At 42.7% G+C, this 27,824-nt stretch overlaps 1 protein-coding gene and 1 long non-coding RNA gene across 4 annotated transcripts in view; one reads left to right on the top strand and one right to left on the bottom strand.

Annotated features, from left to right (window-relative positions):
* The window catches only part of PCSK5 (proprotein convertase subtilisin/kexin type 5), a 413,713-nt gene that overhangs the window by 68,500 nt on the left and 317,389 nt on the right, over nucleotides 1–27,824 (bottom strand). For all 3 annotated transcript variants that reach the window (XM_032477865.1, XM_014562872.2, XM_032477866.1), the window contains exons 21-24: nucleotides 23,863–23,965; nucleotides 19,558–19,694; nucleotides 14,423–14,629; nucleotides 13,358–13,426 (exon numbers count right to left, since the gene is read on the bottom strand). In XM_032477865.1, coding sequence (XP_032333756.1) covers nucleotides 13,358–13,426; nucleotides 14,423–14,629; nucleotides 19,558–19,694; nucleotides 23,863–23,965 — 516 coding nt within the window. The remainder of the gene's footprint in view (nucleotides 1–13,357; nucleotides 13,427–14,422; nucleotides 14,630–19,557; nucleotides 19,695–23,862; nucleotides 23,966–27,824) is intronic.
* LOC106730168 lies at nucleotides 4,520–25,962 on the top strand. Its single transcript, XR_004319278.1, has 5 exons — nucleotides 4,520–4,562; nucleotides 11,516–11,624; nucleotides 13,034–13,595; nucleotides 14,865–16,275; nucleotides 25,832–25,962. It is a non-coding gene; the product is annotated as an uncharacterized LOC106730168 (long non-coding RNA).

Below are 27,824 nucleotides of genomic sequence, written 5' to 3'. Positions count from 1 at the left end.
GGAGGAAGCAACCGCTAGTGCAGGACCTGAGAGCAAGAATGGGCTAGAAACAATCGGAACCAAGAGCCTCTAGTGTAGCCAGAGGAGGGAGGCAGGTGATAAGGTCAGGGACAGGGAGGAGACTAAAATGAGTGAGGCTCTCTTGATTAAACGCACATCTGTCACTTGTCAAGGATTTTCTACTACTTCTAGCTTGAACCAGGCATAGAATCCCAAGTAAAGGATTGCTGGCTTCTTGGCAGAGCCAAAGCATAATGCCCCATTGGATGAGGTATCTGTTCATTGGACAGGGTGCCAATACTTTTCCCCAGTTCCTTGCTAAGTGCCCAAGTGGCCTGTCCCATTAATGCACACTCGGGCACATTATGTGACAGTTGGACAGTGGCTCTGGGTAACTGTCATTAACCATGCATGCCCTGGTAAAGTTAAGCAGTTACTGACTTCATAGTTCTGATTTGCATTTTCACATTCAAGAGGGTAATTACTATACCCAGTCCTCAGGCATAATGGACAGATTTTATGTTTTGAAATCTCAGTAGGTCAGACTTCCCATTTGTAAAACTTTTCAGTTGCTCTTTTGCCGAGCACATAAAACAAATTTACTCCTAAACTGAGACCTTGTATGCCAAATTTTTATAGCCTTAAATATAATATTTTATCACTACTATAAATGGTTCTCGACTCACCTCCCACAGACCCTTCAGTGCTAAAGGCAAGAGCCTCCCTAATTCACTTGTTTCAATTCATAGAAGATTTCCAAGTTGAAGCCAGGTCATTTGGATAATATTTCAAACGTACAGGCTGCATTTCTGCTAAACATAATAAATCTGCAATTTTACAATTGGCTTGGGCAGCTAACATGATTGTGCCAGGCTTTCCAATAAACACTCCTTCAAAACAACCTCCTCTCTCTTTCCAGACTCCCCTTCAGAACTCACCCAAACGCTCGATGTCATCCCTGAGATGTTGGGGACATGGTAATATGGAGACTACCTTTTTAGGCTGATTTATTTTTCTAGCAGAAAATCCAGGTTTGTAGCAATTATTTTAGGGCATAAAATTCCATCATGATGATAAATCAAGCTGTTAGCTCTTTCTGGTCCAAATTAGAAGTTGGAGAGATGGAGGAACTTTTCTACATGTCCACCTGTGACATCTCCAAGTCAGATTACCCATGTTAGCTCTTTGGAGGTAATGCCATATTTCTCCCTGGATTTGCTCTGATCCTGGTGACCTGATTGAATGGGAACTGCTCGGGCAGAAATGCTTCTCTCCCAATGCTCTCAGGGGCCTCCTGGTCCCTGGTGGACATGGAATAAGGGACTGGGAAGTAGACATCCCTGGGTTGCTTGCTTAGTTCATACAGAATATTATTTTCTTGTCTTACCTAGCGGTGGATACTTTATAAACAGTCAAAACACACTGTTTTGATGGAAAAGATACGAAAAAAAAATTGGCTGCTACAGATGGCCATAGGCGCAGTAGGGAGGAAAAAAAGTTCGATTGACCCGGTAACATCACCAGTGAAAACATGACTGGTGTTTGGAGATGTTGACAAGGCTATCCCCCGCCTTCCAGTGCTTCAGCTTTGGGTACTTGGCCAAGGGGTGGTAAATGAGGCATGGCTCTGCCCAGACCCATCCTGAGCCTTCGGCCGTCTCTAGCTTGCTGTGCTGCTGGGTCTCCATCCTGCTTCTCATGCCCTGGGCTGGCCCACTGTGCTGGAAGACGAACTGAGGGCTGCTGGGAGGGCTGCAGCCAAGCTTTCTCCGGTGGGAGTTGCAGGGAGACTTCATGGAAAGGATGAGACTGGACTCCTACCAAATTACCCTCCTGTTGACTGTTGGAAGGCTGGAATTTCAGACTCAAGAGGTACAGAGGCAATTTACTGACACTCGTTGTTGGCCTGAGTCTTGGTTGGAGGCCCGCCTGTCGAGCAGCTGGGTATCAACATGCAGATGCTCCCACCTCATCCACCCTCAGCTTCTCTCTGTTCTGGTGTCTGCTCTGTGACTTAAATCGGTTTTTTTCCTCCTCAGCCAGTGGAGCTTGAAGCTCTTCCTACCATCTGGTAAAGGACTGTGGAATGGCTATGTGGCGGTGGCCCAGGGAGATGGAGCATTGGAGGTGAGATGAGGACAGCTAACGGTAAGTACAAAAGTCACAGGTGTTTCCTGAGTGCCTACCCGGTGGCAAGTGCTATGCTAAGTGCTTCTGACCCAGTGGTAAGACCTGTGGCCTCAGGTCTATCTGCAGGCCTCTGGAGGACGGCCGGTATCACAGGAAAGAAAAAGGGTGGAAATGGAGGGAGAAGAAATTACATTTTATTTTGATACTAATAATAGGACCTTTTGGTTTCACTCCCTTAGAGAGCCCAAGATGCGGTCATTTTTCTACTTTACATGATAATCTCCAGGGCTATATTAGGAGGTAAAAGGAAGGCAACTTAAGGATGTTTTCCTTTCCAAAATAGGATGAAATTAAGAACTGAGAAGTGTATGGGACTTGCCCAAAGATTTTCATTGTGGTGGGGAAGTGATGGAGATAGATCTTAAGATCTCAGACTCCATTTTCCACAATCCCACAGAATCAAGTCAAGATCATCCAAACTTCCAGTTACTACTGCTGGTCTCACTTTTGTTTTAAACTTAATGGACAGACATAAGCTGAGGTCTTGGTTGCTGAGGGATTTTAGAAATACCAAATATTTCACTTAAAAAAGGTAATTTGGCAACATTTTTGGTTACTCCTAAAAGCGCAAAGATCTTATTGGTTTCTAGATAGTTAGGTAAAAGGTCAAATCCACCCCCCAGCCCACCTGCCCCTGGCCCCCCGCTCACTGGAAATTTAGTGTTGCAGACACCGCAGTGCTGTCAGGAATGGCGGCTGGGCTTCTGAACCCCTCCGCCCCGTATGCTGTGCTCAGCCACACTGTGTGCTTTTGTTTAACTAGGTTTGTTTTGGAAGTAGTTGGCTCCGCGCTCTTCCTGCAAGCATACGTGATTCAGACAGCCTTGGCTTGCAGCTCGACTTCGCAGGTCAGTTACACAACAAGTAGGAGGAACTTTGATTATACTCGGCTCTGGGGGAAAATAGCGTAATAATACGGAGAGCCAAGATGATGAGCTCAGTGCTCTAGCATTGAACTTAGGATACCTTCCCACTGTGTTCTTCTTCCTCATAGCCCAAGGAATGTGAACCTGAACATAGGAAGAGCAAAGGGAAACTTCAGGAAACACAACTGAGCAGCGTAAGAATATAACCAAGAGTGAAGCAAATGTGGCAGGTTGACCCTTACACAGTTTTCACTTACATACTCTAGGACAGTGGTGAATGAGTGCAATCTACTCTGGAAAAAGAGCAAATGTTTGAGTGTTCCGTTGGTTTGTGGCTGGGCAGTCCTAAGTTGAAATTTGCTGGAAACTTGCTGGTAATGGGGCTTTGGGCAAGTTGCATAAGCTTGGTTTTCTCATCTATAAAATGAGGATAAGGAATTTGAACAGAGAGGATTATATTGAGGAGTTGAGATCATGTTCATGAAGTACTTACCTAGCTGAGCATCTCATATGGAATGGACAGTAAGTTGTAATTCCTATGATACAACCTGTCTGCCCCTGCTTCAGTTTCCATCCTCAACAAAGTATTTGAAGTACGGTGTTGAAGTTATCTGCTTATATACCTGTCGTAATCAACTCTGCTTGGACATTAGACTCAGTCAGAGAGTTTTGTAAAAATACTCATGCCTACCCCTCACCCCAGACCAATTAAATCAGAAACCTTGAAAGTGGGTCCCAGTGCTGCATTTCCCCATCCCCCTGGGTGAGTTTCACGTGCACCCAGGGCTGAGAATCACCACCTTTCCATTCCCTCGGGAGCCCTATGAGAGCAGAGAACATGTTTATTCACTCGACTGTCCCAGGCTTAGCCTGATAGAGATGCTCAGTAAATATTTCTTGAACTAAATTCTAAAACAGTTAGAGAAAAAGTTGTCCAAATTCCCAAGACTGGTCTCATGTGGGCACATTTCTTGGGCTGCAGATAAAGGCAAGAGATAGCACCGTATTATTATTCTCACAACAGGGATTTGAAAGAGCAGGGTCAAGAAAGATCAAAGTCCGTTCAGCTGACAGTTTACCTATCATGTCATTTATTACTGGTCCTCTTTTGACTCTTCTGTTGCCAAGGGATCAGAGAAGGGAGATAGCAGAATACTTTGAGAAACTCCATCAGTTGGGGGAAAAAAACAGCAACTTCTTCAGAAGAGTTTTTTGGAGAGAAGGAGAAAGGCAGACACTGCCAAGGTAAGGTACTGGATAAGATCTGAGCAGCAGAAAAGAGAAATCAGCAAAACACAGTGGGTGTGTGTTTGGGGCTAGTTCATGTACAAACTTACAAGGTCAAACCTCAGTGTATGCCAGGGACAGTCTCAGTCGTTACCACGTGAAAATGTCTTTAGGGTGTTCACAGCATTAGTTTCTCTCTCTTTTGCAGGCACACGGCAAGTTTGCGTTTCCCCATTCTGTGATCGCTGGCAGAACCGTATGACTTGCTTTGGCCAAAAGGTATGTGAGCAAGTGTCCATCCTGGGGAAACCTTTAAGAGCCAGTGTACTTTGCTTCTGCTACAACAAGGTAATAGCTGCTCCATCAACCTGGGTCCTGGACTGAGGACCACACGGAGCAGAGTTCTCAGCTGACCCACAATGGAAAGGTGGCATGAGTGAGAAACAAACCTTTGTTGTTTTAAGTTCTTGAAATCTGAGGGTTGTCTGTTATCACAGCACAACCGTATCATAGTGCATACTGAGGACAAAGAGCTTCACAGCCAACTATTTCCTCTATGAAAAGAGTGAAGTTATGCACAAGATTGCTTGAAACTGACAGCTTAATCCCTCTGTCACTTCCCAGATGCATAAAATTGATCAAGTTTCAACACTTCTCTGATCCTCAGTTTCTCCATCTGTTAAAGTCACTGGATTATAGCTGAGAAAGCACTCATCTCCGTTAAGTGTTTAGCAGAGTGCCTGGCGAGTGAAGATGCTAGATGAACATTAGGTTATACAGTCCTGTCATTGGTGGAAGAAATGATGGGAAAGCAGAAAGCAGAGAAGTATGCAATAAATACTTGCTAAGTGAATTAATCTAGAAAGCCAGGATAAATAAGGGACCACGGAACTGCAAATTTTGTCTGCAAATTCTTCCAACACTGTGCTCTCTTTTCTTAAAGTTTCTTTCCTTCTAACCCCCCACCTTTGAAATATGGTATCATTTAGAAAATGAGGGGAGAGGGAGGCTCTAATAAATGAAAAATATGCATCTTGAACTGCCCTTCCCCATCTGTCTGTGGAAACAATGGTGGCGAGCCACCTGGGTCATGCACTAAGGTTGGCTGGACAGTGAGTGATGCAGTAGGTCACCGGAAGTTCCTTTATGAATGTCAGGTTTCACTTTCACAATCAGCAACTTCTTTCTAATTTAAAGGAGACACCAGGCTAGTATACATTTTATTCTGCAGTGCCTTTGATTTGGGAGGCACTGAAACTGTTTGAGACTGTTCTTGTTCCCCTGAAAGTTTGTGGAAGAGGTCCAAAGGGAGAGCTGGATAAAAATAAAATAGTGATCTGTGACTACCAGATTTGATTGGAAAAACCCTGTATGTCTGCTCTGTTGGAAAACTAAAATAGGAACTTGATGTCTCAGATGTCTTGGTATTTTTCCTTCTGTAAGCAAGATCTCATTCCTTAATAGAAAATAGAGAAGCAAAAATAAATGAGGTTGGTTCTCTAATTCCTGAATCTGAAGCTTGAATTTAATAACATGGGTCAGGGTGGAGAGAGCTCACCTCATATTCACATGGAAAAAAGAGAAGTGTCTCTTGCCAGTCATACCCTTATGATGGGATCCACTTTCCAGAAAGCAAAAGAGTTCCTATGAAAGTGAATGAAACTGAAGGCAGGCAAAGTGGCAGCGAGGAGTCCCGGGGTAGCTGAAAATGTGCCCACCTACTCTCCGTACAGCTGCTACAGAGATGTCCCTATCTGCTCTGCCCCATCTCAGAACATTCTAGATACAGATCCTAAAGGCTGGGGAAGGGCAGTTCAAGATGCATATTTCAGGTGAGCAGTGACCCTAGATCGATTTGCATGGCTATTAGGAACAGCTTTTCTCTTGGGTAAATTCAGTTATGTCATCTGGGCATGAAGTTGTAGCCAAAGTACAACAGCTGTGGTGTGTAGAGCTGAGGAGAGGGGCAGATATGAGGCTTTCTTTTACCTTCTTATTATTCATAAAGCATGATACTCTTTGCTGTAGAATTAGAAGAGAAGAACATCAGGTGTGTGGATAGAATAGTCATAAGACACATGGGCATTGGTCTTGGGCTATCCAGAATCCAGTCCTGGTCCTAATGCTTAACCAGTCTCCTTACCTTATGTAAGTTGCTGCACTGTTCTGAGCTTAATTTCTTCATCCAAAACATGAGAACAATAATTATGTTTACTTCTTAGAGTTAAGTGAAGTAATAACATGAGTAAATGTTCAAAAAGTGCTAGCAATTAGGTTACTGTTATGGTTTTACGTAGTGATGGGAAAGAGGGGCATTGGTAGGTCCATTGTAACATTATATCTTTTAAAAGTCAGATTTATTGAAATATAGTTTTCACAGTGTATCATTTGCGCTTTGTAGGTGTGCAGTTCTATGAATTTTGACCAGTCCACAGTCATGTGATCACCCCAGTTAATCAAGATACAGGACGTTTCCAACACCTCACATAGCTCCCTCATGCCCCTTATTATTATGGAGATGTGATCGTTATGAACTGAAGTCCATAATGGATTCAGATTTCTCTAGATCTTACCTATTGTCTTTCTCCTGTCCACTATCCCACCTAGGATGCCACACTATACTTAGCTCTCATGTTCCCTTCGGCTCCTCTTGACTGTGACAGTTTCTCGGACTTGGCTTGTTTAGTTTTGAGATATTTTATAATATATCTCTCTATTGGAATTTCTGATGTTTTTTTCATGGTTAGATGGGGGTTATGGGTTGGGGGTGGAAGACCATAGAGGCAAAGTGCCATCCTGATACCATGATATCAAGGATTCATGCCATAAATATGATCTGTCACTGTCGATGTTGCCTGTAGTGCTTGTCAGGTTTTTCCACAGTGAGGTTCTCTCTTCCTACCTTTCATACAGTACTCTGGGGAGGAAGTCACCATGTGCAGCCTACACTAAGGAGTAGGGAGTTACGCTCCACTTCCTGGAGGGAAGAGTGCTGAATAAGTTATCTGGAATTATTTTGCACCAAAGATTTGTCTCCTCTCCCCTATTTATGTATTTATCCAGCCATTTATTTATATCTGTATGAATTCATGGATTTTTATTTTGTACTTCGGGTTACAAGACAATGCTGTTTTCTTTATATTGTTGCTCGTATTTGTTCCTGCTCTGGCTGTTGGGAGCACTTTCTTTTGTCTCCTGTGTCCCCTTGCTGTACCTCCATCACTGTGGATTGTTTTTCTTTGAACACTCTTAACTTTCTGTCACTACAAGATGCTGCAGCTCATCTTGTATATTTCCTGTCCTGGTTCCAGCATCAGTCAGTTCTCCAAGGAGCCTTGGTATCTTTATTGGAGAATGGTATTAGGAATCAAGATCTGGGCACTAGGTGTGCTTATTGCTATTGGGGTGTTTCTTCTGGGCCCTCTTGGCTGACAGAGCACAAAGTTTTTTCCCTCCAACTTAAAAAAAATTTCTTTTAACCTACAAAAAGCCTGAAGTAGTACAATGAACAACTTTGTGTGCTTCACCTAGATTCTTTTTTCTGCCGAACCATTTGAAAATAAGTTGTAGACATCATGACATTTCATCCCTATATACTTTTTCATGCACCTTCTAAGCAAAAGACCTACTCCTACTTAGTACAACACAATTGCCACATTCGAGACAACAGTAATTCAGTAGTATTATCCAATTACATTCAGGTATTCCTACTGTTCCCAAAGTATCTTTTATAGCTTAAAAAAATCCAGAGTCTAATAAATATCTATCCATTTTCTTGGTTAGTTTATCTCCTTATTCTCTTTTACTTAACTCCCTTACTTAATTTTCTAAAATTACATTGAATTGTTTTTAAGAGTACAGGTCAGTTATCTTATAGATATCCTGTATTCTGAATTTATCTTATAGTTACCTTCAGGCCAAATAAGGATTTTCAACCTCCGCATTAACATTTTGGGCTGGATAATTCTTTGTTGTATGGGGCTGTCCTGTGTGTTATACAGAATGTCCAGGAACATCCTTGGCCTCTGCCCACAAGGTGTAAGTAACAGCTCCCCAATCGTGAGGATCTAAAATGTCCCAAAACACTGACAAATGTCCCCTGAGGTCATAGTCACCTCCAGTTGAGAATGGTTGGTCCAGCACTTTTGTTGAGGCTACTAGGTGAGGTTGTATACTTGTTAATGTATCACATCAGGAAACACGTGATGTCAGGTTGTATGGAACTAATCATGGTGGTGCTAACTTGGTTAAGTTGGTAACCAGCAAAACTCTCCGTTGTAATTAACTAGTGATTATGGAAATATTTTGAGTCTGTGTGATTATCCTGTTCCTGAATAATTTTTCACCTGATGATTTTAGCATCCACTGATGGTTCTCCCTTGAGTCCATACACTAGGGGATGAGAAATGATGATTTTATAATTATTTCCTGGCCCGTATACCAGGTGACATTTTCCTATAAAGAAGAGCTTTCTCCTTTATTCTGTTATTCTCCTCTCTTCCTTTCTCTCTTCTTTAAATACCATTCTTGAGGCATGAATTATTTTTATTAATTTAATTGTAATTATCATCATTTTTTTGATGCTTAAATTGTCCCATATTGGCCAGTGGGATCCCATTCACACTAATTACTGCGTCATTTGTTAAGAATATGTAACCTACTTTCATGATTCAGATCAAAACTATGTAAAAAGTTGTATCTTGAGAAGTCTCACTCCCATTCCCTTGACCTTTTTTTCTACAGGTAAGCATTTAAATTAGTTTCTGATTTATCTTTTCTGTGTTTCTTACTTAAACATAAGGAAAAATGTATATATACACACGTATATTTTATTTCACTATCTTTTCTTACCAAAAAGGTAGCATACAGTGTACATGTTTTTTGCACCTTGCCTTCTGCTTAATGGTGTATCATAAAATCACTGTCAGTTCCTATAGACCTTTGCTGTTTTATGGCTGCACTGTACTCCATTCTGTAAGTGTACCTTAGTTGATTCAGTGAGTTTCTTTCACAAAAAGGCATCTGGGCTGTTTAAAATAGTTTACACCACAAATAATGCCACAAAGAGTAACATTGTAAATATGCTGTTTTGAATTTGTGAATGCATATCCTCAGGATAAATTCCTAGAGGGGTGTCGTCAGGTCGGAGGATAAATGTATATGAAACTGTGTTGTATCGCACCAAGTTTCCTTCCACAGTGGTTGTACCACTTTGTCTTCCCATCAGTAATAAATACGAGTGTTTGGTTTCCTACAGCCTTGCCGTACAGTATGTTGTAAGCTTTTGAAATTTTGCCAATCTGATAGGTGAGATATAATATGTTGCAGTAGTTTTAATTTGCATTCCCCATGTGATGAGCAGTTAAGCATCTTTTCTTAGGCTTAAGGGCCATTTGTTTCTGTGATTTTAAAAACCTGTCTTTCTTTATAACTTCCTGGCTCTTACCTTAGATCAGGTTCCTGTTTCTTCATACCAGTGTTTCTGAAAGAGTCTTCTAGCTGGTTTCCCTGCCTACAACCTCGCTGCCTTTCAGTTACCCGGAACACAGTTAACATAGTTACCAAATTTTAAAACACCTCTTCCAGAAACACTTTTTTTCTATAAGAACCTTCAATTATTCCCTTTTAGCTACAGAGAACTTTTAAACTCATGAGTCCAGAATTCAAGTTACGATTTGCAACCACTTCTCCAAACTTCTCTTCGCCTTTTCCCTTGTATTTATATTCTTATGTTTATTTTTTCTGCAAAATTGGTACACTCAGTGTCCTAAGATCCATGGCAGAAATTCTTCCCTCCAAGCCCTTTTTCCTGCTATTGTCCAGGTCCAAAGCCCCTCCACAGTGCAGCCCTGCCCTCTTCTCTGTCTACACTCCATGGAAACTCTAAGGCTCATCTCAAGTTCCATTTTCTTGGAAGCCTTCCTTGATCATTTCTATGCCTAGGGGTTCTCCCCTTTTCTAAATTCATTTGGTATGTATATTTACCCCCTTATTTGGCACTTAATTTAAATGGCCTCTTTTTTTTTTTTTTTTGCAGTTACTTAAAATTTTCAGATTTGTATATATTTTCTGCCAAGAACTGTCACTGTGTTAGTAGGCAAATATTAATCAGTTTTCATCATCCATTTCTGAGCCAAGATAAAGGCATATGAACCTCTATTTTATTGGTAAGATAATGAAGGAAAGAGATCTTATGCAGTTTGATTAAAATCAGTCATTAAGTCAATGGTGATGTAGGTATGGGCCCCAAATCTTAGGTTATAGTCAAGTATCATACCTATTACCACACTCCCTAAATTGAAACAAAAAGGGTGCCTTAAAATATTAGGTAACAATAATTCCATTTGTTTACCCTCTCAATTAATGAAGAAATATAATTTAGAACACTTAGATTCATCTTAATTAAAATTTCCATTCAAGATACTGGTTAGAGAGACAAAGTATTTGGCATCAAATCCTCTTGGAACAAAATGGTATTACGTAAAATCCTATCTGTTTGTTTTCATGCTGTTAAAAGGCCCATAAACAATGTTTGATTAGAGAAAACATCATATCTAAATCCCTGTGTATCCTGAGCCATGCATCTCTGCTTTGAATTTGGGCAACCCTCCAATTCAACAGACATGTGTAAATTTATTGTGCACTTACTATATCCCAAGCCTGCTGATAGTTCTTGTGGGAGCAGAGTGTGCTTAAATCACAGAGCTTGTTCTCAGGAAGTTTACTGGCTAAGCAGAAAGATGTGTACACACCAAATATTACACAAATCAGCTGTAAAAAGTCTTATCCCTGGCCCACAAACAAGGGGAAAAAAGAAAAAGAGAATTAATTCTGTTGGAAAGATTAACAGAGTTTTCAGAAGTAAGGTGATAATTGGTTTCAGCCAAGGCAATCCAAAAATAAACATATAGAGGCTTTAAGAGACATTTTCGAATTTAAAATCAGAAATTACCAGCATTTAGAATGTTCCAAGTCATCCTCTCCTGTAATCACACTGCTATGTACCTGTTTCTACTCGGGCAGGTTGATTTATAAGAGATTTGCTTCCAGATCTGTCACTGTGGCAGTGGAGAGGGCCTAACAGCAGAATCACAGTCATACCACCTTTGACTCCCCAGTGCCGAGGCCAGCACCCTGCACATAGTACACAATTAAAGTTTCTTAAAGCATGGGCTATTTCAATAGCACTTTGTACAGAGTCAGTCAACTGTATAATTTATGTCTTTTTGCAGGTTGATTCTTTGGGATTTTGCGTCCCCAGACGGCTGGGGTCTGCTATGGAGTTCGTTTTCCAGGGGCTACAGCTCAGTCTCATCTTTAGCCACATTTGCTGGGGGAGAGGTGGGTACAGTGCAGATCATGGTGTCCCTGTGCCTGCCCCTATGCCAAGGTTCTCACTGGTCCTGAATGAGGCCACACACATTCATCCACCCCTTTAAACCTGAGAGCCAGAATCATAGGTTGGAGATTTTACAGACACACACCCCCCTCCATGAGGCACAAAGATGTTAGCGTGGACACATGACACACAATAGCAGATGTGCCAAATGAAACCACAGAAATTAGCTGGGATGTAAAACCTAATAGCAAATACGTTTTGAAATGGATAAAAAGTGAAACCAAGGTAGTAAAACCCTTAATCTTGCTCCCTGCAAGAAAGGCTACCTCCTGTCTCTTCACAAGAGACCCTGGAATTTGCTCATCTTTTAAAGCTTGGCACTCTTATTGCTTATGTTTAGATTTACTTTTGCTCCCCAGAAAATTAGTATTTTATCCTTTAATCTCTGACTCTAATAAATGTTATCCCCTTGTTAAGTGTGTCCTATTACTGTATTTTAGTTTCCAGTAATATATGCCCCAATTCATAGTAGAAGATAATGGGGGAATGGTATTCCAGTTCCTAAAAACTCTTGTTTTGTAGTTAAATGTATTATAGAAAATACCTCTTTCCATTTAAGGCAGAGGGATGGTGATTGCCTTCAGAAGGCATCAGATAAATTATAACTCATGTATAGTATTTAAGAATTAAGGAACTCTATTAGACAAAGTCAGCAAAATGTCTACTTAATCCTGGCACCATTTGAGTCCTTCATGAAGCTTTGGCTTCACTGGCAGTTTGTTGGAAATGCAAATTCTCAGGCCCCACCCTAGACCCGTGAATCAAAATCTGCATTTTAGCAAGTCTCCTGTGTTGTGGGTATGCACATTGAAGTTTTGGAAGTATAAGTTAACCAGTCCTAGGGTTTCATGGAAACTCCATGAAGAGAGATTATCCCATGCATCTTTAATTGAGGTTGGGTTTCCTATCAAAGATCCGTAGACCCAAGTGCTAATTATTTCAATATCTGGCCTAAATTTACATTAAGATATAGCCTTGGGATTTGGTGGCCTCTTCATTTTTCATTTTATGTCCAACCAGTGGTGCTGTTTGGTGCACACTAGTCTCACTAACCTCTCCCCAGTAGAACCAGGTGTGCGTGGACAGAAAGGAGAGGCCAATGATTTGAACTAGAGAATTACATGGAAGACTGGCAAGTGCTTTGCATTGTATGCTGGGGATTACAAACTCTACTGACTCCATGTTGCTTTCTTCTCAAAGGATTGTCTTAGGCTCCAAGCAGTAGGGTCATTTTTGCAAAGGAAAATTTTCAGACTCCTGATAAGCTCTTGTGTTTCATATACTGAGTGAGTTATTAGAGTCATTATGCATTTCTTTGAGTTTATTTCTCTCCCACTGTTATTCCTTTCAGAATTGTTACTTTGAGAAGCTAAGCAGAGGCTGAGTCCCAGGCACCTTGAAACATGGTTGCGGCAGGAATCCTGTCAACTAGCTAACAACCAGTATCCTATCCTAAACTTGAGTTTCATGAAGATTAAGTGACCTATCCGTTGCCTCCAGAAGGAGCATCTTTCACTGCAACCCTGTTTGCATGGGAGTGAGCCTGTTTAATGGATGTTGATGGTGACAGTGATGACAACAACGACAAGAGTCCCTGTTGAAGGAATGACGGGATGAGGATGTGTGAAAAAGGACACAGTTGTTTCAACTCTAAGCAAAAAGGAAGCTTACATACCCAGGCTGCATGCCAGGCACCCTTCTTCACAAGGCACACATTCTTCGTAGTCTGGGTCTTGGACTTCACCTGCACAGCAAGAGGAGTAAAACACACTTTCATTTTCACTGAGCGAAGATACATTAATTGCTATAAAAATATGTTGGTGTGTAGCTTATTTTCGAGCAAATCATAGAGCAGTTATGAAACCCAAAAGCATTCTTGAAGATGTATGTGTCGCCCATTTGAAATCAAGTTGGTAAGTTTTATTTGTTAAAGAAATAAGTTTTGTCTCTGGGAACATAGTTGGGTATGTAAGTGATGAGGCTCTCCCTATATCTGTTGTCCTAAATACTTTTTCTTAAAGTTTAAAATTCTACACTACATTAGTAAGCATTAAGAGAAAAAAAGATTGTGGTCTTAATTATTATAGAAACATCCTGGAGCTCCTTCAGCACTGGACCAGGCGTAATTCTTACACAGAGCAGAGAAAGCCTTGCAGCGTATTTACATGGACGAGAACAAAGACTCTAGGTGCTGTCTTTAAATCTCCCTCTTCCCGTATGAGATAAGGAATTGGGCAACAAAAATAACACAGACCATTCACAGAATATTTTAATATTTCCAAGAAGTTTTAGGTAGGCTGGTTCTCACTGGCTTCTCCCAGCAAGCAAGCACAGAGCCCTTTCACAAATGAAGACACCAAGGTGTGGAGAAATTAGATGGATTTTGCCCAGTGTCTCATAACTTGTCATTGGGAAGGAGAAAATTGTTGGCCAGGATTTTTGGATTCTAATTGAGTTTTCTCGCCACTATACCCTTCCCACAAGCCGTCCACTCGAGATCACTTTCCATATGATTAGCTGCATTCCTTTGTCCTGGACTGTGAGTGAGGAAAGGCAGAGAAAAGGCGTGTGGGGAAAGAGAGAGGGGCAGCTATCACTGTCCCCACCTGACGTGTAGAGTCACGCAAAGTCATCCCAGTCACCAGTGCTAACACCAGGAGGACAATTCAGGTCTCTGGGACATTCAGGGGTATGGCTCCACTTGCCACCTCCTGGGACACTGGCCCTACAGCAGCCTTACCTTGTCCACACTCTAACTTCTGGCAGCTGTGGTTGGTGGGCACCAGGAAGTAGCCACCCATGCATCGTGTGCAGATGTGTGCTCTGTGACAGAGCTCACAGTTGTCCGGGCAAGGCTGGCAGGTGTGCCCGTCGGCAGGGTAGTGGCCTGTGGGGCAGCTCTCCCGACACTCCCCCCAGTAGAGGAAGCGCTCTCGGCCATGCTCATCTAAACAGATAGAAATGAGGAGAATGAAAGGGAGGAGTATGTGTAGAATTAACCATGTAGATAACATAACTCAAGACATTTTATTTAAAATATGTAGAGATGTATGTATATGTATAACTGAATTGCTTTGCTGTACACCTGAAACTAACATCATAAATGGACTAACTTCAATAAAAAATAAGAATTTTTTTTTAAATAAAATAAAAAGGTTATGACCAAGTGCTTTTGCTCCTAGGGGACCAGGAAGATAAGAATGGATTGAATGAAAAGAGCAGTATCTTTGTACTGGAAGTTGAAAAGTTTTCCTCCAGCTCCTTTTGGCACCTGTGGAAGCTCAAAGACTTGGGGGCTTTAGAGATCCCATGAGAATAAACAAAGGCTTGATGATAGACGCGTTTCTGTGACAGTACAGTCTTTGAGAATGAGTTTGAATTCTGTGATCAGAATCACGCGCTTGTGTTAACTGTCTCAGGTCTGAATTTTTGCCCAGCTACCAATTCCTGTAATGACAGCCTGTTGAAGTGCTTGACCAAGCACACCTCCTTGGCCCCTTTCCATGAATTCCTGGAGGTTCCTGAGCATCTGTCAACGTTGGGCTCTACCAGGAAAGAATAAGCAGTACCCCCAGTAGGAGGCTGCGGGAATTTGTTCCTACAGGGGACCCAGTGTTGCTACTGGAGGGAATGGACAATTCTAATCGATTATAAATGATCATAATTAATCAGAAAGGATTCTAATCCGTTCTAATCATACACATACTACGCACACACAAGATTAATGTAGATGCACCCAGACTTTGCACCCACTATCTTTCTGGAGTTTTTGCTTGTGCTGAGTGGACTGAGGGCATCCATCTTCTCTGAATCAGGTCTCCCATGTGCCCCTGCCTCTGAAGAACAGCTGATCTGTGTTACCCAAAATAACTGGGTCCAGCGTTCACTCATCACATGATCTACCACACGAAGATCCAGAACCAGTGATCTTCAAGATTCAAGGCTGTTGATTTTGTGGATAAAGATAGCATGAACCCCATATTACAAGTGCAAAATCCAAAGGTCAGTATAAGTAGTGGATTGAACCATATGCAATGGCCAACATCTGGCTATTTTTTACCCGTAATCTCGGCACTTTCAAAAGGTTTAACCTAATGTTTGTATTTAATTAAAGCCCTATTTCAAATACAATTTAAAAATCACACGCTTGGATTATGGACTCTAAAGCTACCATTTTTCTGATGGTGATTTCATGCCAGAAGTCGGCTGGTCTCCTTGAGACAAAGAAAATCAAGAGTCCAAAGAGGTGGCAGAAAAATTGTTCACAGTCTCCAAGTTAGACTTAGAACAGCGTTGTGGAGCACAAAACCCCAATTTGATGGAACCTGGAATCTCAAGAGACCAGAAAAAGGTCAACCTTCCAGCTTATGTTCTTCTCAGGCATGCTGAGGAACCCTAGAAAACCCCATTTCCACCAGGACTCATCGAGAAAGCGCCTGTTTTTCAGAGGATCAGACTTCTCTCGTGTAGTTAGGAAGATGTGTGGGAAAGCAGGGAAAATCCTACCTTCCATCCAGCAGTTGCTACACATCCTCCACCCCTTCACGTGATATCAACTCAGGGTCCAGCAGCCTGGGGGCAGCCTGGCGTCTGGTGAGTTCTAGATACGTATTTGTCAAACAACTGAATGATGATGGGTTCAGGAAATGTCCTCCAACTCCATTTTTATTGTTCAGATATGGCTTTATTTTTGTACCCCTTTGGGTATTATCACTTGGGTTTAAAGGAAAGAAATTTAAAGGGTCTTGTTTAAAATACATGGACTGTGCCAAAGGAGGTCACTTAGATGCCAGCTTGCCCCATGTGATTGGTTCAGGATTATGCCAAGATTTGATCGTATTTCTAATAGCTTAACAGTAAGACAACTTGCTTAGCCTTGGATGATAATTTGGATACTTCAGATTAAATATCATGCACAAATTTTTGGCTACTTGCCTGGAGTCTCAGAATTGAAGTTACTGTAATGATACGTAACAGTTCTGGAAGTAGAAGGGCTAATATTTTTGTTAGGTGCCAAAACCTTTCAAGTGGTAATATAGGACAAGAGTCAAAATGCAGGGGACTCCAGACAAGGTTCAGATTGGCTTTCGTTTATACTGAAGAGTAACTGACTGTTTTCTGGAGTATTTCTTGGCAGTTGATTTTGTTAGAAGAGAAGGTGGACTGATGTGCAGGCATTTGGATGTCTGCAGGAGAAAAGGAAGGCTGAGGGTTGAAGGCATGAGGGGAAAAGGATTACTGGGAAGGATGAAAGAAAGAAAGGCTGAGGGACGCTGAAAATAAACTTTTATGAAGTTTCCTTCAACAGTTTGCTTACTGAAGCTGTTGTATGACTGGTAGAATTTAGCTTTGGGTTTAGTTGGGTGGAAGATATATCTGGGAGAGCGTTTAAAGTGAATTTTCACCAACAGAGCTGGAGATCTGCATTTCCAAAAGGATTCAGACCTAAATTTAACAAAATTCCAATTAAGCAAGGGGTGAAATTTCTACAGGCAGATGAAAGAGACTTCTGTGTTTAGACAGGACTCCCTAGTCAGAGGAATTGCACCCTTTTGATAAAGCTCACGGGTACAGAACTGCGTCAATTCAACATCCATCTTCTCTAGCACTCTCTCATGTATTAGCTGCACTAATTCATGAACTAGGGACATCACATTCTTCATAGGCAGAAAGCTCTGCTGACCAGAGCTTGCTCAACAGTACCCTCTCTGTGGGAAGCCTCCTCTGCTCGCCACAGCTGGAAGTAGTGACCTTTGGTAGGGTTGCTGCCACTCATGTATCTAATACTTTATCTAATATTTATCTAATATTTTCCTGCTTTATAATACATGAGGACAAAGCCTCTGTTAGATGGTAAACTCCTTGAAGTGAGTGTCGTACTATTATTTGTTGCATTTTCCATAGCACCTGGGTATAATCACTTGTACATAGGAGGGTCACAATACATTTTTGTTAACATAACAAGTAAAACACAGGCTTTGAAACAGAAATTACAGAAGAAAAATCAGGGCATATTATGTGTGGATTGGTCCAAGTAGCCGTAGGATGCTTAGAACACTTTAGATACATGTTTAGCATTTCAGCTACTCCTTAGTTGCATACTATACATGAAGATTTCGTGTGTTTCAAATGTGAAAGGGGATTTAGATGCCATCTTGTCCATTCTCCCCTTTTGTACAAACATGGAGAGACTTAGAGAGGTGAGGTGACTGGCTGTCTTCTCGTTCATTAGGAACAAAGCCGAGACTGGAGTCCAGGTTTTCTGACTTGTTCTTTCTCCTGACCCATTCACTCATTCACTCACTCATTGTGTGCCTTCTATGTGCCAGATGCTGTGCCAGGGCTCCAGATTTGGCAGAAAATGGGTAGAATCATTCACAGTGTTTACAGGGCACAGAGTCTTATGGATGAGAGAGATACCAAGTGTGAGGGGTCCTGTGAAGGGGAAGTTCTGGATTGGGCACCAGGGGTGCTCGTGTGAAGGGCGCTTAGCTTGGACAGGTTAGGGCAGCCTTCACTGAGGAAATGACATTGAAATAGAGACTTCAAGGATGCGTAGAAGGGGATCAGGTGGACACTGAGTGGGGAGCATCTCAAGTGGGTTCTGAACAGCTGGAGAGACTGAAATGCCCTCAGGACAAAGCAGGTACACACAATAACAGTAGGGGTAGTGGTGGTAATAATAAAATTGTTCATATTTATTGAGTGCTTCCTATATGCCCTGCCCATTCTAAGTGCTTTATTATTTTACCTCATTTCATTTTCATAATAATCCTAAAGGGAGGCAGCCATGATCCCTCTCTTACAGATCAGGAAGGAGGGAGAATGAAAAGGCTAGAGGCAAAATTTGACACAGACATACATTGTTCCAGAAGAAACACAGGAAATCATTTTAATTTACACAAAGAAGTGTGCTCTCTCTCACTTTTCTGCAAATGCATGATACTCTCCATTTATTCTTCATTATTCTTGGTTTTATAGTGAGCAAGAATAAAGCTAAGCAGTTCTCCCCAACTCGAAAAACCAGGTATGTGTAATGATCTTGGTAACTAAACAGCCTCAGGGCAGTGAGACAGCTGGGAGTGGTGGGGACTGTGGCAAAATGGCGAGCAGCCCCTATGGTCGCTGGTCAACCATATGGAGTGGTGTTGCCAGATCTTCCAAGTTTTCAAGAGAAACCAAGAACCCGGGTTTTTATCTGAAATTTCCCAGTTTGGCTCAAATTTTTTAAGTTTTCTGTAGGTGAAATAAAATACAAATCTATCCCCCATGAAGTCAAAATAGGGGGCGACAGTGGGGAAGACTGAAGAAGAGTCAGGGATCAAACTGCAGAGGACCTGTGAGATCATGAAATATAATTTAATGACAGCAGAAACTTCTAGAGTTGTTACAGCTGGGACGGAAAGGTCGTATTTGTGTTTTGATAAGATGGCTCTGTCCCCATAGGGCTCTGACAGCTGCTAAATGGCATAGCTCCGGGCTGAGGAGAGAGACCCTGACATGGCCTCTATGTGCTGTGTCTCTTAAAGACCCCATGTGTCTGCCTCCATTTCCTGACTTTTCACTTTCACCTCAGCAGATCTTAACTTTACTGTCTATCTCATGTCTGACATCGTGTTTGCATGCCCTTTCTTTCTCCTTCTCTGGAAAGGCGTCTCTTAGCTTCTCTCTCATCTCCTCAGGGGCGGCGGATCTGTCTGCAACGCTGTGGACTCGTGTCCTGACAGCAGGTAGGAACTTCAAGGTCATACATACTCTTTAATGAACAGCTGTCTCATCTCACCCCCTGTTCCCCAGAGATAAAGCTTCTGAGTCAAACCAAATCATGTCCAGTGAGAGGACAGGAAGGAGAAGCGAGCAACCAGAGAACCTTACCTTCTCGACAGGAGGTGCAGTTGGAAGGCTCATCTCCTTGGCATTCTTGGCAGGTGGAGTGGCACGGATGGCATTGGTTCTGAAATTCAAATTTGCCCGAGGGACAGTTCAAAACACAGCGGCCATCATCAAAAATCCTATAGGAAAGCAGACTTAGAGTTTGTAAGGGTGATATTATGGGATGGCATGAAGTACTAGAACATGTGGGGTTTGTGTTTTGTTGCACAGACTTGGTTTCATTGTTCCAGAAATGGGGGTGATGCCTGGGACTGATCATCCTAGAACATGGGGAATATTAGTCACGTACCCATCCTTGGCCAAAGATTTGGCCCCAACAGCAGGCATGCCAGGAACTGGCTGAGGATGTAATCTTGATGCTGGTTTCAAACAAGTTAACCAGTGCCCTGGGGATTAAACCCGTATTGCAGGCTCTAGCCAAACCCAGTCAACTCTCAGATGGAGGTCTTTAAACTTTCAAGACAGTAAGTGGGTCTTTGATCCGGAGGCCTTGGAGAAAATATTCTTTCTTTAGGTATCAGCAGGCCCATACTTTGCAGTGGAAATGCCAACTCCAAGGGCTCTCAAAGAAGCATCACCCTGTAGTTTAAATGCTACTTATAAACTTGACCTATGCATGTGGCAGGTAATCACTGAACTCTGATTCTGAGTGTCATTTTTGTAAGTCTTTTGTGATGTATAGGGTACCACAGCCTCTATCTTCTGACTGTGGGCCTCTAAAACCTCTGGTTTTATACACATACACATATATATCATAATGTCATTGCTAATATTTTCAAAGCTTTGCTGCTACTTTCCCTTATAAAGTAATCCCAAGAGCAAATGGTGATTAAGTCAATGGTAACCAAGAATTTTTGCTCAGAAAAAAATATACATGTTTAAGTGCAGGAGTCACATGGGTAATGTGAATGGATGAAGTGAGCTGGGGAGCCCCAGCTCCAGAATTTCTGATTCAGGAGGTCTTGGCAGGAGAGAGCCAAGATTTTGTATTTTTGACGAGTTCCTGGATGATGCTTACGGTGCTAGTCTAGAGGACATCCTTTGAGTACTTCTCAGTGATGATCTGGGTGACTGTGGAACTTGCTGGAGGATTCCTACCTAGGTAATACAGGTGGTACCAGTAATGCTGGTGTCTCGGAGAGCTTCCTTAGAGCAGCAGTAATTACCATGGTCAGTGGTGAGGGTAACTGAGCAGTAGCACACACATGCCCCCGAGGGCATGATGCTGGCATCCAGGTCTGGGAGAGCTGAGGGCCTGCAAACAAAGCTAGAGTTTCTTTCTCTCTCCACCACCTCCATGCAGTCTGAATGTCACACGGTAGGCCAGGTGTAGGCCTCAAGCGGCTCATTCCTGGGGTGGCATTAGCTTGTCTAAATCCCAGTTTCCATTGCTAGAATCAAGCCTACACAGAGGAGAGGCAGTTCAACCCCAGGTCTGGAGGAAACAGGTGGGGGGCCAGGCATCCTGAGGACTGTGTTGCTTGCAGTCATCCATGTCATTCCTGTGCCCTGAAAGTCTGTGTTATTTGCATCTGTTTGGAGACAGAATAAGTTAAGGCCAAGCACACAAGAAGGCCACCTTGCTCTTGGATCCTCAGTCCCTCGGGGTCTGGTCCACCGTACCCAGCATCACTGGAGTGAACAGTCCTTTTGGCCTGCTGCGGAGTGTGGAACCCCGGCTCGAAATAGACAGGCACACACATCTAGTTGTCCAAGTCAAAACAGATCTCCTGCACCAAGGCCTGGAATGAGACGACTGTGCTCCCGGCCCAGACTTTCAGCTGATGACACTAATACCAGCCGGGACTATCCCGGCCCCACCCTGGCTCTGGTTTCTGAGCTAGAAGATTTGTCAAGGAATAGTTTGGACGTGGCTAGTTAGAAAAATAGACACAAAACAAAACCCTCCCTTTAAGAAAAGCTGTGTAAGAGCATTCTGAGGTTTTTAAACAAGGAAACTATTCTGTTCATTGCTGAAAAGGAGAATGGGGCATGTTTATTTGTGAGGGTTCATTTTCTTGCTAAATTAAGTTGAAAAAGAGATGGAAAGTACATTATCATTTTGTTCTTTGTAGGAAGAGATGACAGATTGGTTTAGGCGGCAGTTATTTCTCTTGAGAGGTGATCTAATACTCTCAATGGTGGGAAGCATTTAAAACCATTCAGAAACTTGGGGGCTGCGGGCGTGAATCAGATGGTGTAGCGCTGCTGTGTTGATGTAGAGAAGGGGTTGTTTTTCTTACTTAAGAGCTTGATTTTAAGAAAGTACGAAGCAAAATAGTTGTGCTTTTAAACCACCTCCCTCCACTTCTACCCTGAGGAAAGCACCAGATGATAAACCCAGCTTTTGTAAGCACTTGACTCCTTGTAAAGATGGAACAATCGGGAAACGATAGTTGTGCTTGAGTGAAGGCACATCATCTCCCTCAACCCCTCCCCCCATCCCCTTTAGCAAGAGAAAGTGCTTGGTATGCTAATCTTGTAACAGAATGAAATCTGGCAAAAAGTCCTTTTTCCCTGAATTTTTAAAAAATTTTGTTACTTGATTACATTTGGGGGGGAGGTAGGTAATTAGGTTTGTTTATTTGTTTGTTTATTTTAATGGAGGTACTGGGGACTGAACCCAGAACCTTGTACATGCTAAGCACACGCACTACCACTGAGCTATACCCCCCTCCCCCCGAATTCTTAAAACAGATCAAGTAAAACATTTGAGGGTGAGTCAGAAGAGGCATAACTTTTACATGCTTTTAATCAGTTCATAGACTCCGTAACTCCTTCAGGACTGGGTTGGGAAGTTAGCTTGAGCAGTTAGGACCACGTCATCACAGAGGTATGCCTGTTAAATAGCAGTGGCAACGGGGATACCCGCTTTCTCCGAGGTTTTAGTGGTCTTTAAGGAGCTAGATAAACTGGAGAAGTAACATTGTAGAAATGTAAAGGGAAAACTAGCAGAGGAAGAGAGGGCTTTTAAAATTCTGATTTCCTGTAAAACAACTTTAGTGTTAAGTTATTTTTAAAAGCTGTGTTATGGAAAAATTTGAACATACATAAAATAAACATGTATATAAGATATAACAGTGTCCCCCCCCATGGATTCATCACTCAACTTTAACAATTAACGACACACGGCCAATCTTATTTTTATATCCCCCACTGATTTACTTCCCTCTCATGTTGTTTTGAAGAAAACCTCTAAGCTAAATGCTAACATTCCTCTCACAGATAAATACTCCTTCTGCCAGGACAAGAGATACCCCAAAGCTTAAGAATAGGAAGAAACTCAGAGAGACCACAGTCTTGATTACTCTGTCTCCCCCTACCCTTGCCCCAGATCCATTTTCTGCAAATTCTGCGACCCACTGTGTGTTGGAAGTGAGCCCACTAGAGGCTGCATCCCCAAGCTCACTTCCCTCACTTGTACGTGCTGTTTCGCATTGGCATCCAGTTAGTTCCAGACAAGGACGCAGTGGGTGGGAGGAGAGAGAGCTTGGGGTATTTATTCCTTCTGGAGCCATAACCCAGCTTCCTCCTTGCATGGTTCTGGAATGGCTATGTCCCCTCCAGCTTCTCTTTATGTTTCTATCAGGCATCCTCTCTTCTATGGCTACAGGTTTGCTTCAGGCCCAGGGTGTGAAAGGTGCCCGACTGTTCTGGTCCCTGAGTGCTTCCCCATCCTGGACTTTGACCTCCTGAATCACCTTTAGGAATCCATGGACTTTCCACTTAACTCAGAGCTGGGTGTAAAGTAGGTGCTCAAAGCTGTCTTGAATAGACCTGATTCCATTCAAGGAAATACTGTGGAAAATACTTAAAGAAACTACTTTGCAGCCCATGCAAGAACAAATAGTCCACATCATAATCTTTCAAAACAGTTTCTTTCTTCTCACCTTCTCAACCCCCTTCCTGGAAAATGCAGATAAGAAAAGTCAGCTAGTTCTTTGCCATGATATGATGCCCTTTCTTGGGCGTATTTGCAAGTAACCGACATCAGTGAAGAGAGATGGGGAAAGAAATGGCATCGAAGTCACCACCACCTTCACAGATGAGAAAGCCCCTCTGGTGTCCGGGGACCTGATTCTTGCGGTGGTTATGGGGCCCTATGGGGAGAGGATGCTACAGAGGTGGGCTGTGGCCAGAGCATGGGGGATTTCTGTGTCAGGGGAAGGAATTTGATTCTTTTTCCTCTGGGCCCTAGGGCTGCCTCTAAGGTGGTAAACTCCTCCTCTCTCCATCCTGCATCCCATGAGCTCCCAACCCCAGGAGATACCAAGAAAGATCACTCACCTTGTGCTGGGGCAGCCAGTGCAGTCTTCCAGGGTTGGCCCCCTGCAGTTGGCACACGAGGCTTCGCAGCTCTGGCAGTGGCCATACTCGTCAGTGTATTCTCCTTGGGAACAAAATCTACTTGTTTATCTCATTTCTACACGGCAGTGCTGCCTGGGCTGTCAGTCTGAGAGCAGCCAGATCTCTCTGGCTGCCTAAAACCAATGGAGACAGCACTGAGAGAAGAGATCTTGAATGGCTTTCACAGCCAGTCCTAAATCCTGACCTTATAATAACAACTGCTCTTCTCCCAAGGGCCCCGGAAGTTGGAACTTCAAAAAATTATGAGGCAATGACATAATTTTGGATCTAGTCAACATGTGTTCCAGATTTTGTAAGAAGGGAGAGGCCAAGGGGGCCTTCCCACAGGACCCGTTTACAGAGCTCCTACTGACTTTCCTGGTAGAGGCTGAGGACTTTCCTGGCACACAAGATCCCAGTTATAATCTTGGTTCACGTCAAGCCATAGGCAGGACCCACACAGATCTCATCCTGCCGCTCTGCGGGGGATAGTCAGAGTCTGACTAACCAGTCAGATAGTCTGGTTACTAGTCCAGAATGGGAATTGAATCTTGGCTGACATTTGACAGATGTGAGCTCCATCTCACCCTGAAAGAGTAACAATTAAGAGGGAGCCAGAGAATTCTTTGTTTAATTAGAAAGTTTATCTTTCTCAGGAAAAGATACATATGAGGCCTTTCCACCTGAACTTTCCACAAAGCAAGGTCAGCCTGACAAACTTGTAGCCATTTGAGAAATGGTGGAGAGTGATCAGCCCCTTTGAAAGTGATAATCCAGTGATGGATCTTTAGTCATTGACTTCAACTCTCTAGTCACTCAACACATCCTTTCCTGCCATTGTCTGGAGAAAAAAAAAGTCAAAGAGTGTCTTCAGTCTGACCCACAGAGCCACTTTGTATGGTTTGGAACCTGATCACACCCAGAAAATGTAGTTTCAGATTTCAGTAGAGTCATGACCTTTTCTCGCCCCCCATCTCATCCCCAGCTTTCACAGGTAGGCATGTCTGAATATTGTCAACCTGAGATCTGGCCAGAGTTGTGAGGGAGGAAGACTTACCTATGGTTTAATCAAGTGGGATTACTGAAACTCTGAGATTCACTGCCTGATTTACTGAAAAAAGCCCTGGGAACTTGGACTTGACTGGTGAGGAAGGGAGGGACGTTCACCTCTCTGTCTGTTTCTGTAGCTTTACTGAACGAGCACAGTGGGGTAAGGTAAACCTTATATACACAGACCTTCCACTTGCTAGCACAGAACCACAGAAGTGAAAATGAAGAGGCGGCTTGAGCTTGCCCTTACACAGCAGAAGCAGCCTTTCATGTAGTTAGTCTGCTAGTTTTGTTAACTAACGGGGAGAAGCATGTACTCAGAGCAAATGTAGGCATCTAACAGTGGCACACACTGCACGTCCTGGACTCTGTTCTTCATTGCCTTCTAATTATTGCCAACGTAGTGTGGGCCAGAAATCTGATACACAACTTTTAGAATGGACTCCCAGAAGTCCTAAGCCCAAAAGGGTGAGGAACCAGAGGGGGCAAAGAATACAAATGTGCAGGTGGTTCACTGCACAAAGTGCCTGTCCAAATGGTCCAGTGGAGTTGGAAATTCAGCCCATGTTCACCTCACCAAGCCAGGCACTCTGGTGTTGGCAGCCTCTGCCTCTGTAGGGGGTGCTTTTACTAATTCACACAAAGGTGTTAGAATGGACTAGTTGCATTCTTGATAATCTGCAGTCCTGAGGCAGAAAAAGTTGGGACTTTTGTCGAGTAGAAGTGACGATTTCAAGATGGGACTGTCTCACTCAATACAAGCATCATATTTCTGCAGCTTTCTTTTTATTTATTGAGGCTCCCCTATTCCACCTCTTAATTGTTGCCCTTGATGATATCTCTTTCACTTTTGTTGCAGGAGACACAACCAGTGGAGCAGTGGGATTATCAGTCCAGGCATCTTGAGCAAGATAAAGAGCAAAGGATCCAGGATGGACAAGGTAGGAAGATGTAGATCTTGCTTACATGGCTGATAAAAATGATTTGTGTTTACAGAGTTGGATGATAGCTCTGCATCTTTTAAAAGATGTGTGCTGAGTGAAACAGGAATGGGGAAAGGTCACAGAGGCTCCTAAGATCGAAAAAAGTATATTCTAGAGAAATGTAGGATCTTAGAGAGTACAGCTGTTTCATTCATTCATTCATTCCTTCATTCCATGGATTTTTTTTTTAATTGAGTATAGTCAATTACAGTGTGTCAGTTTCTGGTGTACAGCATAATGTCCCAGTCATGTGCTAGGTTCTAGGTGACATTTAGAGACATACAAATAAAACAGGCTCTATACTTGGGTTCTCAAAAGATTTTTGAGTATAATGATATGTAAAGAGATAGTTGTAATCCAAATGCTGGCCACGTGTCTGACATCCTTGGACAGTCTGGGTTAAAGTCTAAAACAAAAGAATAAGGGCATATGCTGGACTCTGCTAGACCTAGAGGCAAAGGCCATTACTTTGCCTTGGCATCCCTGCCAAAGGAACTGACACAGTGGTTTGGTTCTCCCAACTCTTGTTACCCATCCATCTTAATCTCCACAATGTATTAGAGTCAGTGCTAGGGTAGGATTTTCAACTAAGTACACCTTGCTCTGCTAAATGGAATGCTACTTAGAGTTATCCTGTATCTACACCCAGAGTCTCCTTTGTAAGTGCAGATGGTGCGTGGCTAGGTCAAGCAAGGGTTACTCAGATATTACCATGAAAATTTTAAATTCCCCTCTGCATCTGATTTGCTTCCTTATTGGCTTCCATAAGCCAGTAGGTGGCACTGACAGCTTGGCCTTGTACTTTCTTGATCTGCTCAACTATAATGGCCTCTCTTGGTGCAAAGTGCCACCTTAGACGTAATCGTCACTTGGGAATTGCCCCATCTCTGAGATTTCAAGCGCCCACTCCAAACACAAGCTTCTTATGCCCCAAAATGAGTTTAGGTCACCCCAGGTGATGCCCTAGGCTGCTTGATCATCCTTTCATTCGTCTAGCTTTCTCTCTTGCTTTCCTCATTTGGGCAAGGCCAACGGTTCCAAGACCCAAGTCCCACCCATCCTTCCGTCATTCTTTCTCAGAATGTGACCTCACTACCTAAACTGCTGATAAGATTCTGAGTTTCCCCAGCATCCTTTTTATTTCAGTGTCAAAGTTTCTTGATACCTTCTTCTTGACTGTTCACTTGTCTTCTGTCTCTGAGAAAGTTAGTCTCTTTTCTTAGCCATTGTCAACTCTACAATGCTCTTAATCTTTCCTCGGGATATTCCTTTCCCAGTCTCTCTGTCTTCAGTCTTTTCTTCACATCTCCCACCATCCTCTGATCTGCAAAAGTTGTCTCCAACCTAAAACCTTCCCAAACATTTTTCTTCCCTGATAAGTGACTCATAAAACACATTTTTTTTTCTCCTGTCATTTGGAAACAAAATGGAGAAAATCTCATAACCTTGAAGCTTATGTAAGAGAGTCAGTGCAAGACAGCTAAACTGTGCATCTCCCTCAAGTCTGCACGCCTCTTTACTTGGGAGCAGGCTCTGGCTTTAGAACAGATGAGAACAGAGGACCTGCCCTGGTTTTCATATTTATGTAGATGTTCAATTAGTTACACAAACAACTGCCCCCAGCCCTTGCAGGCACAAGTTTTCCACTGCACATTGGAAACCAAGAAAGCAGATTCCAAGGATGTAGTCAAGTTGCATTTCTTTGGTTGTTAGGGCAGCAAATTCTTGTCATCTGTCTTTATTGCACAATGAAGCTGAATGTTTATGACAGGCATGATATACAGAATTCCTAGGGAAAAAATCACTCTTAGCACGAACTTCAGGGGTCAATATTTTGTTCTCCACCTCACCCTCCGAGCTCTTCCTTCT

Source organism: Camelus ferus, chromosome 4, assembly GCF_009834535.1.
Source record: "Camelus ferus isolate YT-003-E chromosome 4, BCGSAC_Cfer_1.0, whole genome shotgun sequence".
NCBI classification, from domain to species: Eukaryota; Metazoa; Chordata; class Mammalia; order Artiodactyla; family Camelidae; genus Camelus; species Camelus ferus.
This window is presented reverse-complemented; position numbering and strand designations above follow the sequence as displayed.